The sequence below is a fragment of the Saccoglossus kowalevskii genome, chromosome 3, assembly GCF_978046115.1.
Source record: "Saccoglossus kowalevskii chromosome 3, keSacKowa6.1, whole genome shotgun sequence".
NCBI classification, from domain to species: domain Eukaryota; kingdom Metazoa; phylum Hemichordata; class Enteropneusta; family Harrimaniidae; genus Saccoglossus; species Saccoglossus kowalevskii.
The window spans coordinates 38,391,376-38,409,178 of record NC_140643.1 but is presented as its reverse complement, the minus strand read 5'-3'; the positions used below and the strand labels follow the sequence as shown (position 1 = coordinate 38,409,178).

The window sequence follows — 17,803 nt, the reverse complement described above, 5'->3', positions numbered from 1 at the left end:
AGTCCGACTAAAATCAACACAATCAAAATTACCCACAAGGTCCACCACTCAACCTAACCCGAATGAGCTTAACCCAACCAGTTCCACTAAACCCAATCTAATCTAAATGAGCCCAGCCCAGTCTCACGAAACTCGATCTAACTAAAATTAAACCACCCCAGTCTCACTAAACTCTATCCAACCAAAATAAACCCTTCTCAGGCCCACCAAAGCCAACCTATCCCAAATGAACCCAACTCAGTCGAAACTAAACAACAATACACAGAGTACGTGTATGTGGGCATACATGAACAGTTGCTTTCGCATGGAATACCAAGGCTGCATGTTTTTGATCTGGAAAACATTCACAGCAAGAACACTAGAGTAGGGTTTATAGGTCAAAGGATTTAGAAAGACGTTCAATAATGCAAATATTCTAGTTTGATCTTGTCTCTAATTATATCACTATCTCCTCCTCATTACGCAGGTACCTGTTGTCAACCTCAGAACGTGACTTAATGATGGGCACTATTATGGGATGGATATATGGCTTCTCTATCTCAAGATTTCTAATAATATACTTACTAAGCGTGGGTCTTGAATATTCAGCTGTATTAGGTATGTCACCACCAATGAGTGAACATGCTTGACTTAGTTTGTGATGGCTTCTTCATTTTTAATTGTGACTCACATTTCCTTGTTCTAGAAAATTGATCTATCGCCGAAAGCGGAATTTGCACCAACACCCAAGAGACATATCTTTCATTTTCACATTAAATGTTCCGAAACGATTGTAAATATTAATCCATATACGAAACTGTCATTATGAATAGGGATATGTTATGTATAAGTAGATGAGTCCAGCTGAAACTATAAAAACATGCATTATTTTTAGAACGGTATATGGAAGCAAGTAATACGAATATATTATTTTTCTCATATAACACACAAGAAGCATAACTCCATGTAGACCGTAGTGGATATTTATCTAAATCATCGCCGACTGTACTTCTTTAATAATAACACATGCGTCATATCATTCAACAAACACATATACGCGTAATTAATCATAATGATGTCTTTGAAACGAAGTCATCAATTTATCGTCGAAATATACAGTGATAAATAATACACAGGAGAATGAATATAACTTGTATGATGCCATCAATTAAAGCATAATAAGTGACGTAGTTAATATGTCAATATTTCGCACAGCTGAGCAAGTGTTTAATAAATTGTCTATCGCATAATATTGAGACATGAATTGACTGTAGACCCGCGTATAAATATGTTGTTGTACGTCATTACCGATAGCATAGCCCGTGATTACTGTACACGATGCATATTTCTGAGGTACGTTAAAGACTTATACATTCTTTTTGCCTGCCGTATATGGAAGTTGAAAAGTATGTGAAATTGAATATGTTTGTTGGATAGCAATACACTAAATTGATGTATTTCAATATATATTTCAATTAAATAAGATTGCAATTAAAATCTACTTGCAATATATATACGTCAATATAAATATCAAGGTTCCAGTACATACATACATACATACATTTGACTAGCAACATGATGCCTGTTTACAGTTACTCTCCAATATGAAAATAATAAAATATTTAAAAAAAACATAAATTTTTTCCAACCCCGGGCAAGCAAGAGCGTCATAAACGCACGCGCGATATTCATAACAAAATTATATTAGAATAATCAGGTTTGCTGATAATAAAATGATAGCGTAATTGTTGTTCGACCTCTCTATGCCTTTAGATAAACATCAGAATAACTGAAAACCGGAATAGTGTTCCTATGTCGGAGTTACTCTAATCAATAATTGCGTCACTTACCGTAACTCTTATATCGTCTCATCTATTTCCGGAAGACGGAAAACTCGATTGATTTATAATGTCAAATGAAATGGGTTTCCCAGCTAGGTTAACAGTACACAGGGATGTATTGCCTTCATTGTACAATACGTTTTCTTGTCATTATATAATAAATTAAAGAAAAAAAATGTGTTTTTTTTTCATTACATTTTACTGTGCCTATTTCACACTTACTACGTTTAACGTTATGCTATAGCGGCATGTGTATGATCGAGCCATTCAAAGTCGTGTCATCATGTTAATTTCTCTTTTATATAAACACAAGAATACCAATCTGAGATTGTAGCAATGCGTAACATTTTATTAGATAGAAGATTATTTATTTAAAAACCAAATTATACTTGTAATTTTTATGTATAACCTTGCAAATGATGCAAATCGTGTGAAAAAATCTAATTTAACGAATAAAGCAACGAAGGGCTTACCTATATAAGAATAGCAAAAATAAACTAACCAAATATAGTATTGTATGCTAATGATGAGGTTATTTCATGTGATGTAACTGACTGCTCCTAGACAAAGTTCATATATTCCGAACATTCTATATTAAAACTTTCTACAAATAGTTTTGATTTGAAATCTCACACTTTTTAAATTTATTGTCACTACATTTGAAATATATCGTCTATATATTATTAGCTCACACGGTTTTGTAATCCAATCTGAATTCCCCCTCTACATGACATAAAGGCAGTGTATAAGCTGAAATAATATATCAATTTAATATTACCGTTTATGCAATAGATAAACATGCTATCACAAAAAGTTTGGTATACTAACGCGCGTTTTCACTGATGTTCTCTCGATATTTGTCAAAACGCTGATAACTATTGTTTCCAATATAACATTTTAATACAAATATAAAATGTTTCGTGGGGTTTTCCACAATATTTGAGATGATGCCGATTATATGTTGAGTCGTATCTAAACATTTATAAGAACATTGCAAATAACTATATAAGTCAATATTTAATGTTCCTATCAGTAAATTCATTGCAACTAACATATGTATTGTAAATATTCAATTTAGCCACTAACTCGAGTACTGTGACATCTTCTTGCGGACTATGCTTGAATAATGGTATATGCAACCACACGACCAGCAAATGCATTTGCTTTGGTGATTATTATGGAGACACGTGTGATAAAGGTAAGACATTTTGATGACATCAAACGTTGTTCATCTTGTTACAGTATGAAGAACTCACAGGCAAAAAAACACGGCATTGTGCCAGTAACATGCGTATGTGAACTAAATTTACGTATCGAATAATTTGAGTATGACAAGGTTTCGTAAAATGACAACAATTTTAGTACATGAATAACAATTGGTGACAAGTTTGAAATCTTGTAATCACACATATTTGCATCGTACTAAAAAATCATTTCAACAAATCTGTGTGAAATAGCTATACATTTGAGAACCAGCATGTTTCTTGACACATGGTCAATTTGAATGATATTTGTCAAAGCTGTATACACATTAAACATACCTTGATATTCCGGTTAAAAACCCGAATTGATGTAATGAGAAGATTTTGGGGAAATATTGATCATCATTTAGTTGAGCATAATGTAATGGATTCTGTTTTGAGAGATTTTGACACACAATCTTGTGTCGCATGGCAACAAGAATGCTGGTCTTTAAGATTGTAACGTCACAGAAATGTTCTAAAAACGTCAAGTGAAGTGTTAATTGGTTTTAATGCAATGAATTTTGTGTGTTCTATATTTCAGTATTTGGTAGTGATGAGAAAGAGCGAGAATATGACTGCAAAGACGGCGGTTGTCAGCATGAGGGAGTTTGTCTCAGCGAGACTGGTGAATGTTTCTGTATCCGACCTTATTATGGTTATAAATGCCAACATATGGACAGCAAGAGTCAGTAACATTTTATTCTTTGTTTATATAGATTATTGCATTTTCACAATCATAGTATTCCTAATAATGTAATTTCCCACACAGGCCAAAATTACTTACTTACTTAAATTAGTCTACTCACACATTACACATTATTGCTTTTAGCGCGTAACTAAATAACCCGACCTTTGACCAATTCTGCTATATTTTATTAAGTATTCTTTTCAACACATGTAACCTATAATCACAACGTTCGTAACTGTTTCTTCTCGCTATTAACATAAGTTACCACAATCCAGTCATCGAAATCCATTATTCTATTTAAACAACATCTTAAAAGGTTATTTCTTACTGCAATACCAAACAGCTTTGCAATACATTTGGTTATTCCAGTGCGGTATTCTGACTAGCTAATTAGTAAAACATGGACGGATTTCATATAGCATGATCATTGTTTTGTGAAGCTTCTCATCACGTCTTACGAAACATACCGAATCCGTGTGCTAAAAAACATATCGTGTCATCGACCTAGGAATTATTACGTATAGTCGCCCTTGGAAACATAGCTCATCATCCGCTTTATAAACATAATGTTCTAATTCTAATTATAAACATGAAAAATTAACGTCCCTAGAAACATAATATCTCTAAAACATGACGTAATAGAATCTTGAGATGCATTATTAGAGGCAGCTAATTTGCTCACAATTGTCTTCATAAGCCAAACTGACACGATATATAAATGTAGTACATAGCGTACCAGCAAATCTAGAAACATAGCGTATCTGCATCTCTAGAAACATAGCGTATCAGCAACTCTTGAAACATAGCGTATCAGCATCTCTAGAAACATAGCGTATCAGCATCTCTAAAAGCATAGCATATCAGCATCTTAAAAAACATATAGTGTATCAACACATCTTGAAATATAGCATATCAGCATCTCTAGACACATAGCATATCAGCATCTCTAGAAACATAGCGTATCAGCAACTCCAGAAACATAACAGATCAGCATCTCTAGAAACATAGTGTGTCAACATCTCTAGAAACATAGCATGCCAGCAGCTCTAGAAACATAGCATATCAGCATCTGAAGAAACATAGCATATCAGCATCTCTACAAACATAGCGTATCAGTTGCTCTTGAAACATAGTGTATCAGCATTTCTAGAAACATAACGTGCCAGCAGCTCCAGAAACTTAGCGTATCAGCATCTCTTGAAATATAGCGTATCAGCATCTCTTGAAATATAGCATATCAAAATCTCTAGAAGCATAACGTATCAATTGCTAAATTATCTCCATCTCTGTAAATTTTATAGCATTCCTTCTATAAACATGAAGTATTGCCGCATCGTGAAACATAGCATACCATCAACTCTAGAAACATAGTGTATCTGCATCTCTAGAAACATAGCGTATCAGCAACTCTTGAAACATAGCGTATCAGCAACTCTAGAAACATAGCATATCAGCATCTCTAGAAACATAGCGTATCAGCATCTCCAAAAACATAGTGTGTCAGCATCTCTTGAAATATAGCATATCAGCAACTCTTGAAACATAGCGTATCAGCATCTCTAGAAACATAGCGTATCAGCATCTCCAGAAACATAGTGTATCAGCATCTCTTGAAACATAGCATACCAGCATCTCCAGAAACGTAGTGTATCATCATCTCTTGAAAAATAGCATATCAGCATCTCTAGAAACATAGCATATCAGCATCTCTAGAAACATAGCGTATCAGCAACTCTAGAAACATAGTGTATCATCATCTCTAGAAACATAGCATATCATCAACTCTAGAAATATAGCGTATCAGCATCTCTTGAAATATAGCATATCAGCATCTCTAGAAACATAGTGTATTGTCGCATACGACTTATTTACCACTTCCGTGTCTCTGAGAATGTTCTAGAACCGTACTGTGTCTGGGTGGGATATTCTATATTTTTTAGGAAATGGTTGAATAGGTAATAGAACACTGTAGGAGGCAATAGAAGGTAATGGAACATTCTAGAAATTTGAAGTAAATTCCAGACGCATTATGTATGCTGATGTAATGGTCTATTTATAGACAGTGTGGGTATATATAGGGGAGTTGTTCAGCACTGAGATCAGATCGGAGATCTCGTTGAATTGTATTGGAGTTTAAGTATCTAGTTATTGGAGTAGTGGAGTTTTACTGTGTTATTGTACTTGATGTTTGCAGAGTATAATAATACCAGTACCAGTTGAAACCTCATCTGTTGGTTCCGTGTTCGTATTTTATCATCGCCGCCAGGGAAGTCTTTTGTTACTGTTGCCATTTTGGTATTTGAACCATCACACCTGTACTATACCAATTACGGTAATATTATCTTGTGTGTGACATGTATCAGCATCTTAAAAAACATAGTGTATCAACACATCTTGACATATAGCATATCAGCATCTCTAGAAACATAGCGTATCAGCAACTCTTGAAACATAGTGTATCAGCATCTCTAGAAACATAGCGTATCAGCATCTCTAGAAACATGGCGTATCAGCATCTCTTGAAATATAGCATATCAACATCTCTATAAACATAGCATATCACCATCTCCAGAAACATAATGTATCAGCATCTTAAAAAACATAGCGTATCAGCATCTCCAGAAACATAGCATATCAGCATCTCTTGAAATATAGCGTATCAGCATCTCTAGAAACATAGTGTGCCAGCAGCTCCACAAACATAGCGTATCAGCATCTCTTGAAATATAGCATGTCACCATCCCCAGAAACATAGCATGCCAGCAGCTCTAGAAACATAGCATATCAGCAACTCCAGAAACATGATGTATCAGTAGCTCTAGGAACATGGCGTATCAGCATCTCTAGAACCATAGCGTGTCAACATCTCTAGAAACATAGCATGCCAGCAGCTCTAGAAACATAGCATATCAGCATCTGAAAAAACATAGCATATCAGCATCTCTAGAAACATAGCGTGCAAGCAGCTCCAGAAACTTAGCGTATTAGTATCTCTTGAAATATAGCTAATCAGCATCTCTTGAAATATAGCATATCAAAATCTCTAGAAGCATAACGTATCAGTAGCTCTATAAATATAGCGTATTAGCATCTCTAAAAACACCATATCAGCATCTCAAGAAACATAGTCTATCAGCATTTCTAGAAACACAGTGTGCCAGCAGCTCCAGAAACTTAGCGTATCTGCATCTCTAGAAACATAGCATATCAGTAGCTCTAGAAACATAGTGTATCAGCATCTCTAGAAACATAGCGTATCAGCATCTCTAGAAACATAGCGTATCAGCATCTCTAGACACAGTGTGCCAGCAGCTCCAGAAACTTAGCGTATCAGCATCTCTAGAAACATTGCGTATCAGCATCTCTAGAAACATAGCGTATCAGAATCTCTAGAAACATAGCATATCAGCAGCTCTAGAAACATAGCGTATTAGCATCTCTAGAAACATAGCGTGCCAGCTGCTCTAGAAACATAGCGTATCAGCATCTCTAGAAACAACATATCAGCATCTCAACAAACATAGCGTGGCAGCATCTCTAAAAAACAACATATCAGCATCTCTAGAAACAACATATCAGCATTTCTAAAAGCATAGCGTGCCAGAAGCTTTAGAAACATATCATACCAGCATCTCAAGAAACATAGCATATCAGCATCTTTAGAAACATAACGTATCAGCATCTCTAGAAACATAGAGTGTCATCATCTCTTGAAATATAATGTATCATTATCTCTAGAAACATAGCATTGCAGCAGCTCCAGAAACTTAGCGTATCAGCATCTCTAGACACATAGCATAGCATCATCTCTAGAAACATAGCATATCATCATCTCTAGAAACATAGCATATCAGCATCTCTAGAAACATAGCATATCAGCATCTCTAGAAACATAGCATATCAGCTTCTCTAGAAACATAGCATATCAGCTTCTCTAGAAACAACATTTCAGCATCTCTAGAAACAACATTTCAGCATCTCTAGAAACAACATTTCAGCATCTCTGGAAACATAGCATATCAGCATCTCTAGAAATATACTGTATTAGCATCTCTAGAAACATAGCATGCCAGCATCTCTAGAAACATAATGTATCAGCATCCCTAGAAACATTGCTTATCAGCATCTCTAGAAACATAGCATATCAGCATCTCTAGAAACAACATTTCAGCATCTCTAGAAACAACTTATCAGCATCTCAAGAAACATAGCATATCAACATCTCTAGAAATGTAGTGTGCCAGCATCTCTTGAAATATAGCGTATCAGCATCTCTAGAAAAGTTGCGTGCCAGCATCTCTTGAAATATTATACAAGTATATTGATGGTGTTGATCCATTGATTTGATTGGTCCAAACACAAAATTTGCATATGCAATCCATGGTATATTGGCTGATAATGCACGGCTAAACCAAGTAGCCCTGGAACACGAATAGACTACAGGTTTAATATGGAAATACATAAAACCGGTATTAATTGATTTTTAGGGAAATATAGTGGTTGAATTTTAGAAGAATATTGAAAAAAATACTGAATTAAAAACATTTGAAAAGTTATACAACCATAATATTGCTTTTTGTTAATGGTGGGATCCAAGTTGTGAGCGTCGGTCGTTGGGTGATTGTCGTTCGTCACACAAACCTAAACCATCGTCCTTTAACACCGTGAGGTGCCTAAACGAACGCCAGAACGCTGTGTTCTCCGTGTTGTGACTTTGAGATGGATTGCGAACCTCCAACAAAGAAAACATGATCTTTAAGTACTAGATAAGATTGAGGGATTGAAGGACAAAAAATGCCAAAAAGTATGAGTCACAGGCAAAAGTGTACGCCACCAATAACAACTGAAATTGCACCAGGGTAATTGCCATCTGTTTCAAAGAACACGGGACAACGCAGGATTCGACGACGATATATGGTATTGTAATTCTCCACTATGGGTAAATAAATTGCAGGAGATGATGAAGGTAATTTCGTAAGCTGCAGATTTGTGTTGAGTGTACACCAGCCACTGTATTAGAGCGACGACGTGCAAAATCTTTCTTTGGGCCTGAGTTGAGGCAAGGCATGTCATGTATGTGTCACAAAAACGATGCGGCAATCTGATCTTACACCATCAAACTTACCCCAGAACAACGACAAAACTTGTCAGTCATACTGTCACAAAACTTTGGTTATACCAAAGTTATCCAGGTCACCGTACATGCCAGTCGCCGTACATGATACACCGCGTCCCGCCGCGTCTCAAATTTCGGTCGAACCAAGTACCGCTGAACGTCAAATATCCACAGTTACAAGTAGTATGATGAGTCACAAAACCGGTTTATTTCAAAACTGTATTTTCAATGGGCAAATTACAATCCAAATTATACAAACACCGGAATGAAAACGTGGAAAATCCGTTGTTTTAATGATCCAAACTGTACACGACCCTGTATTACAAATCGCGTTGACGCAGTCAGTGAAAGGTCAAAAAGGTAATCTTTTGTTATGGTAATTTATGTGTTTACGCTACTCTATTCGCCGTGGATACGTTTCTTTTTCATGCGGAATAAAAATTAGTTTGTATTCAATTTGAACTGTGTTGCGCATGTAAATTTTGTATGCATTCAGCGTACAACTGCATACTATTCTTATAAATATTCATGTTCCAGGGCTATAATCATGATCTTTTAGTAGATGAAAGTAAACTCTTTTTTTATTAGTTTTATCGAATTGTCAATATACTGGTATAATATAATAGCAATAACCCCCCGCCGAAGTTGGGTATACCACTTGATATTGCACAATTCACTCCATATATGTCGTGAATTGTGCAATATCTCGTGGTATACCCGCCTTCGGCGGGGATTATTGCTTAAATATAACATATCAGCATCTCTTGAAATATAGCGTATAAGCATCTCTAGAAACATAACATATCAGCATCTCTAGAAACATAACGTATCAGCATCTCTTGAAATATAGCATATCAGCATCTCTAGAAATATAGCGTATCAACATCTCTAGAAACATAGCGTATCAGCATCTCTAAAAACATAACATATCAGCATCACTAGAAACATAGTGTATCAGCATCTCTAGAAACATAGCGTATCAGCATCTCTAGAAACATAGCATATCAGCATCTCTAGAAACATAGCGTATCAGTAACTCTAGAAGCATAACATATCCCTTTCTCTAGAAACATAACGTATCAGCATCTCTAGAAACATAGCATATCAGCGTCTCTAGAAACATGGCGTATCAGCATCTTTAGAAACATAGCGTATAAGCAACTGTAGAAGCATAACATCTCACTTTCTCTAGAAGCATAACGTATCAGCATCTTTAGAAACATAGCGTATCACATTATTTAAAAACATAGGGTATCAGTATCTATAGAGACATAACGTATCACTTTCTCTAGACACTTTACTTATAAAGGCCCTAGGATCAATATATTTGTATTTTTTTGAAATTGGTTGACACAAAACCTATTATAGCCGTCTTTATCCATGGACAGTCGTCTTCTGATGCTCCTTATATGGGTGAAATTCAGAATCAGTTTAGCGTAGGTGTACAGGTTAGATTATTCCATGAATTTATTATTATGGGTGATTTAATCTTGATCTACTAATAAAATCAAACCCCAAAGAACAGATCTGTAATTCATTTCAAATGAAAAATATGGTGCTTGAACTGACTTAGGTTACTGGGCACTCTAGTACTTTTTTTTTTATCTTATTTTAACCAATTATCCTAAGAGAGAGAGTGTTCTCCCCTCAGGGATAAGTGATCACTATTGTATTTTGTGTTCGGAATATTCGCAAACCGAAACGTAAATCTAAATGTATTACTATTAGGGTATTTTCATTTCAGAATGACTTGGCTCATAATGATGATTGGTTTTTGTTTAATGAATTGATTACAGCCGATTGTAATAAACATGCTTCTTACATCTCATGAAATGGATTAATGACGAATACATTCCGATGATTATCATTATAGCAAGGCACATAAAACTAATTGTGCAAGTGAATTAGGAAAGAAGAAATAGCTTCGAAACAGATGCAATAATCTGTTTAATTAAAACGAGAGTATTATGATGAGGTTATTCCTAAATATGAAAATGATTCACACGGTATTTTGAAAACTTTACTACCCTCTAAAATCAAAGAGATAGGTGAAATATATCTTAATATAAATGGTCTTCCTGTTTCTGAATCCCATTGATAGTCAATGCTTTCAACTCTTACTTTATATCAGTTGGGGCTACGTTGGCGTGGATTTCATGGCGATACTGTAACATTTAAATATTGACATGACAGAGTGAATGGTTTTCACTGTGGTTTTACTGATATAAGCTTCGATTATGTTCAGAAGCAGCTTTGTAAATTATCTATTTAGAAAGCTACTAGGCTTGATGGTTTAAGCAGTAGATTCTTAAAATGTGATGTTCCATATATTGTCCGACCATTTGCCATTATATTTAATCTTTCCTTGAAAACAGGTGTTATTTCTTATGAAAGGAAGCATGTAAAAATTACTCCTTTGTTTAAAGATGGAGATAGGGAAAATATTTCTAATTATAGACCTGTTTCTGTATTGCCATCTACGATAAAGATATTGGACAGAGTCGTCTATATTCACGTTACGACTTAAGAAAGGTCTTTGAAACTCTTAGTTATGATTTGTTGAAGAAATTATGTAGTGTTGGCGTTTAGAACTTGATTGGTTCTCATCTTATTTATCTAAAACAGTTTTGCTCCATTTTAGGCCATTGTTTTTGTCATGTATATAAACGATTTACCTGATTGTATTAAACAATGTACAATAGTGAGTTGTGCAGATATTTCCGGCCAGTAATATACCAGTCATTTAAAACCATGGCCCCCCACGGGGATACAGTATAAATATCTTCACAACAATTCCCACCAGAGACAATTTTTTGTGGTACCCATATAAAATTATGTTGGTTTATGATATAAGACCCAGGTCCCGGCCCAATTTTCACCAAGCGTACAGTCTCGACAACCCGGGTATATTCTGGTTTGGTTTTACATCGTGTTGGTGTGATATCACGCCTGTCATTTTTTAAAATTTAAATCAGAGCACTCTTATTAGTTTTTATAAGAACGATTTGATTGTGCCATTCGATAATTGTGATATTATTTATAGTCTAATTCAAAAGCTTCACCACAAACTTCAATTATTACAAAATAGGACAGCTAGGGTTATTTAGAGAGAAGGAATTTATGTTCACAATATTACAGTAGAAGAAACTATCAGTGAGACAACAATTGTTTGTTAATTTGTTTATATGACAACGTACATATATATCTTAGTAAGTATATACTATAAAAGTGCATAAACTTTATAGGTATAGCACAAGGTCATCCATTAATGGTTATTGTCACTGCCTCACAATAGGTTAGAAGGCAAATAAACGCAGTTATTGTTTCACCGAATAGGCTTCCCGGTATAATAATGGTCACATACATGTATTAAAAACAGCATGTCTCATATTGTCCATCTTAACCGCATTTATTATTATACCTTTTATTACAAACTAGTGAAACATATAAATAATCTAAATCCAACTCAAATCGATACTATGGTTTGTCCATTAAATGTTTTCAATATAATTCCCCTATAGACCGTAATATAGTGAATGCGTAAGTCCTCGCATAATACTGACGCCAATCCCTGCATAGGTTAAAACACCCCCAGTCTATTAGAGATATGCTTTTTCTCAATAATGCCTATTAGAAAACTGTTTTTCGAGATATGACTTCAGGTTACCTCCGTATTCCTACGTACTCCATTGTGTTGTATACAAACTGAATGCAATGTGCAGGTAATATAATTGTATCTTGTCTGCGCCATTATAACACCATGTGTTCCATTTTATTATATGCAGAAATACTCCCACTGGGTATCATGAGAAATGATAAAATACTTGTTATTGTTGTACATAACTGCAATGAATTTAGCTGAAATTTCCAAATTCAGGATTTCTCATGAAATGTACAACATCCAAATCCCTTTTGATGTTTATAGAGTTTAGTGACAAGTTTTCTGTAGATTATTCAAAACGTGAATGCAACTTTAATTTTCGTATTATATATTTCACGTTATCTAGGTTGGATAAATAACCCTAAACAAAAAGACAATGAGAAGTCCATCCTTGTATCCGTATCACTCGGTGTTATTTTTATAAACGCCGTGTGTTTTGTTGTCATATGTGTTAGTATGCGAAGAAATAAACGACGCCAGGACGATGACGAGCTCGAGGAACTTTCTGAACAGTTCGTTCAAGTGGAAGGACCCCCACAGAGGAGAGTTACAGGTCGACGGCGAAGCTCAGGTACGTGTATCCGTATGATCAGGGATTTGTATCAATCAATTCGTCAGCATTCCGAAAACAATTTCCCACAAAAAATATTTCGATCTATCGAACGAAAAAATTAACATAGCACAGAAATAAACGTACGTAATAGATAGATAAGTAATTGGGGATAAAGACATGACAGAATGAACGGGTTAAATGTAATGCCATCTTAAATCACCGACGAAAACATTTTATATAAGTTGAGTGGAGATTCAAGATGGCTGCCATATAGTAACAATTGCCGAATTTGTTTATTAATTTATTATTTACCACTTGCACGACAGCTGATAGAGACACAGTTCTACCCATGAACAACGACTCAAAATATATAACACATTGTGTGACGTCACGACGTGGGCAGTCACATGTTTCGGATTTACGAAAAAGTGTCATGATCCAACAAGTGGTTCGTCTTTGGTCAGCACAGCTCAGTGTCAATTCTTGACTTGTGGCGTCCAACACAATGGAAATCTGCGAAGAGTATTCACAGGTCTAAGAACACAACACGATAGACAAAAAGAAAAACAAAACAAACGACAAATATGTTACAATTATAACTTATCTAATCAGCGTTGTATACGTCCTATGAAACTCGTATTGAACACGACGCATCGCGGCGACTACCACCCTTTTAAAAAAAGGTGTTATACTTGTAAATCGTCCTATTGTTATATATGGATTGATGCATTTATGTTTTCTTAATTTGCAGGATTTGATTATAGGCCCTCGTGGTATCTGCCATTTCACGAACAGAGCGCTCGTCGGGCCAGCCGCTCTCGCGAGGGACCATCGGGACTCCATCCTGTAAGTACCGCACCGGCCATGCTAGAGGGTGGCATGCCACCAAAATATGGTCATGTGACGTTACTCAGTGAAAGCAGCGATTCCTCGTTCGCGACTATTCAGGGCACTCGTCTGAACTCTATACCGCCAGGCTATGAAGAAGCAGGGGAATATGGAAAAGAGCCACCATCATCTTCATCCCCTCGAGGTCGCCTGAGTACATCCAGTGGAATATACATTCGATGCCATCCGTCAACGAGTGATGCTGGACAGCGGTTGCCATCTGTCAGTGAGGCTGCGTTGTCGCCATACGAGGAGGAGGACGATATTGATGACGAGTCTGGAAATAAAAGGACATCTAGAATAACAAGTATTGCCTTTTCCCAATGTTCGTCTGTGTTCGCGGAAAACGAGGAAGACAGGACTTCAAATATTGTTGAATTGGAGACTGGATGCTGAACTACATTTCCGAATATCTGTTCTGAATATAACATGAGTGTTTTGGAGACGTGTTAATTGATTTGAAAGAAACATCAACATAAAACAGTTCGAGCAGTTGCAAAGGAAAGTTTATACCAATCATCACACTTTTGACAAAACACAACAACACGATAATGGGCAGACGATAAGACTCTTCGAGTGTCTTTATTTGATTCCAGGTCGAGGCTAGTGCACTCTTGGATTGATTTACTCACTGAATAGCATGTTATTAGCTGGAACGGAAAACACTTATTCTGCTTTTGGTGAGACGCTGAATACAAAAGAACTTAACGTATGTCAATCGGCGAAATGTGGATGTCGGGGAGAGAACATGATCAGCGTGAACGCTGAAACGTGAAATTGATATTACCGATGTCATCCCCTGTTGCCAATGTTGTTATTTATTGCATGCGTCTGACATTTATACAAAGCCACGTAGAAAAAAACGATAAGACGACATGAGTGATAATTAGCTCCAATATGTGACGTCAAATACGCTGTCTGGCACGTGTACACGAAGGATTGGTTTCATCCTGTGTGTCAGTAAGTGGTACGGTAATAATGTTTGTGGAAACCACTTACGACTTGCAATGAATCAACTTGCGACCCACATCAAAGACAGTAGACATCAATGATTGTGGGTTATATGTATGAGATTTGCCTGCATCATTTCCTGGCCTCATTCATCTATTCTCATGGGTGTCCACGTCGGTTTTTAAAGTGTTAGACTGTCACTTCTTTTGATTTCGATCATGCAATTTTAATTATAATGTTCCTCGCAGTCACGATTTGGAAAAATAGTGATCTCTAATACATTTTGTTCATCGTATGTTTATCGCTTGAAAACAAGAGGCCAAATCAAACAAAACATTGTTGCTTTCAATGAGACGAGGATGCTGCACAGCTCGTCGCGTCGTATCGTTTGGATGATGTGATCGTGTTGTCTAGTAGACGCTGCTTTTGTCACTCTTTTCGAGTTGGTTACTTTTTATACTAGTACTTGATTTATTCAATAATATTGTTTGCAACTATTTACCAATCGGAAATATTCGACGTGTCTACCTCTTGGCGGACCAATAAGTGACATGCAGTGAGCGGTTATCGGTAGTAACTCCAGTGATGGAGATGCTAAATTGTTCGAGTTACGGACATCGAGTTACAAACACCGAGTTACGAAAACATTTAGTTACAAAAATGACCACGGCCCATATTTCAGAAACCACGCCCACTTTTGCGAAACCACGCTCAAATTGTAACTCGCTGTTCAATTAACAGTTAACAGGACTTCTAGTTACGGGCAGCATATAATATTTGTTTGGTTAACTTTGTACATTTCCTGTTATTCGAAGTTCGGTTAACTGTTAATGAAAATTCGAGTTACTAACTTTGAACGTTAAACAAAACAAAGAATCTATGAAGCCAGTAACTCGAAGTTCGGTTAACATGAAATACGTAAGTTCGAGTTACTAAGAGTGGATGTTTAATAAAAATATATGTTGTCCATACCACGAAGTTTTATTAAATGTTAATTGGACATCGAGTTACAATTTGGGCGTGATTTTTGCAAAATGAGGCGTGGTCAATAATATAACTCGATGTTTCGTAACTCGATGTTCGTAACTCGATGTTCGTAACTCGATGTTCGTAACACGAACAAATTCAACATCTCCTAGTGATGCGTTCCAGTCACGTGGTTCGGCGGCTTCCTTTATTCCGAAGAGAAGGCGCCCCTGAGGGTGTACGAAAAGGCCAGATGTTGAAAATATAGTCAATTAAGCAACGCCGCATTGTCGGGGAGAGGTTAAAAAGCCGAATACAGACATATTCGTATATCTGTGAGCAGATACATTTCATACGCATATTCGAGTCGACAACTTTTGTAATTATATATTGCGAAATACAATAACTTACACAATTTTTGATGATATGGCCGAGGGATAATCGTATACGTGTAAATTTACTATTTTACCTGTATTTAGTAATTGCCACGTGACAAGAGCAATTTGGCACTAGAAACTATTATATTTAATTGCATGTATTAGACCGGAGGCTGCCGATTTGTGGTCGAGATAATCACGTGATTCTTAGATGTACTTCGCTTTTAAACCACAATACATAATATATATATTATCCCTTTAGGCTATCAGCTCAGAATGTGTGCATAGTGGTTACTATAACAACGACGTTTAGTACATTCTGAACTGAGTTTTTCAGACACTAAGTACAGCACTGTGTGTTTTATACATGTACGCAGACATTGAGAATATTCAATGTCAAAAATGAGTCATTTTGTGAGAATATGTCAACAATACATAAACATTATATATCGTGGAAAACAAAAAACACCTGAATTTAAAGCAGGGAGTCGTTTTTAGCGTGTGTTATTATAGTCGCTTGGGACACAATTCCAGCGCGTGCGCAGGTGACGACCCTCCCGCTTTAAACTCGAATTACGAATTAAAAATAAAAATAATGTACTCAACAATACAGCTACTCTGAGGTGAACATGTGTAAATGCAAGTAAAACACACGTGAGTATATCTCTAGCCAATCAGAATTATTCTCATGAGCTATTTGTCGACATCAAAATCCATCACTCAGGGTGCCTGGTTACTATTTTTCAAGTCCACAATGGTAATTTAGTTCTGATTATTAAACCATGCTGACTGTGATCAATGAATACGCAATGAGGGGCACTCGCAGGACATACGATTAAGGACTTACGCGATTAAAGTTTATCGACACAACTAGTTAAAGAAATCACTCAGCAAAAGCATTACAAGCGCGATTTAGGAAGGACATTCAATTTAACGGCCTCCGTACGTGACCAGCGTATTTAAAAGTATAGGTACTGCGTTTATTTTGTGCTTGTTTTGTAATATACAATAGAAATTTGTGACATCAACTTGATAAAATGTAATGGTGGCACTATAACCTGCATCTATACCTTAAAGCGCGGTGGTCGTCGCGCAGCGCGTGTTCGAATTTCAAGTAAATAAACTATGTATTTAACACGCGTTGTATACGTCGCAATGAGTGCCATATCGAACAGGACGCGGCACGACGACTGCCGCCCTTTAAGCAGTAAATATTTGTAGCTATTGTTCACTCATGTCATGTACATCAGTGAACTGGATTACATGCTAACGTCGAATTGGATAATATATTTTTCAGTTATTTTGACTATCGTCGCTTCTAAAAGCATTTGATGGGGAATGAGGTGGCGGCCACTACTGTGATGGAATCTAAGCTGTACTTTATCGTTATCATTTATCAGTACTTTTCTAACATAACTTCGTATTCAGGAATATCTCTACCCTTCTATCGCCATTAACATTCAAGCGACGATATCGCTGTTACAATCCGACAATGGGTAACGATAACATCGGCGCAAATATTTGTATCTGGCAACGAGT

General features: G+C 36.3%; 1 protein-coding gene across 1 annotated transcript; it reads left to right on the top strand.

The window, feature by feature from the left end:
• The first annotated feature begins 505 nt into the window (after nt 1–505).
• On the top strand, nt 506–16,874 carry LOC144357836 (uncharacterized). Its single transcript, XM_078011863.2, has 6 exons — nt 506–597; nt 2,899–3,018; nt 3,433–3,443; nt 3,623–3,749; nt 12,876–13,100; nt 13,834–16,874. The coding sequence occupies exons 1-6, from the start codon at nt 513–515 to the stop codon at nt 14,364–14,366; spliced, it is 1,101 nt and encodes a 366-aa protein (XP_077867989.2). The 5' UTR covers nt 506–512; the 3' UTR covers nt 14,367–16,874.
• The last annotated feature ends 929 nt before the right edge of the window (nt 16,875–17,803 follow it).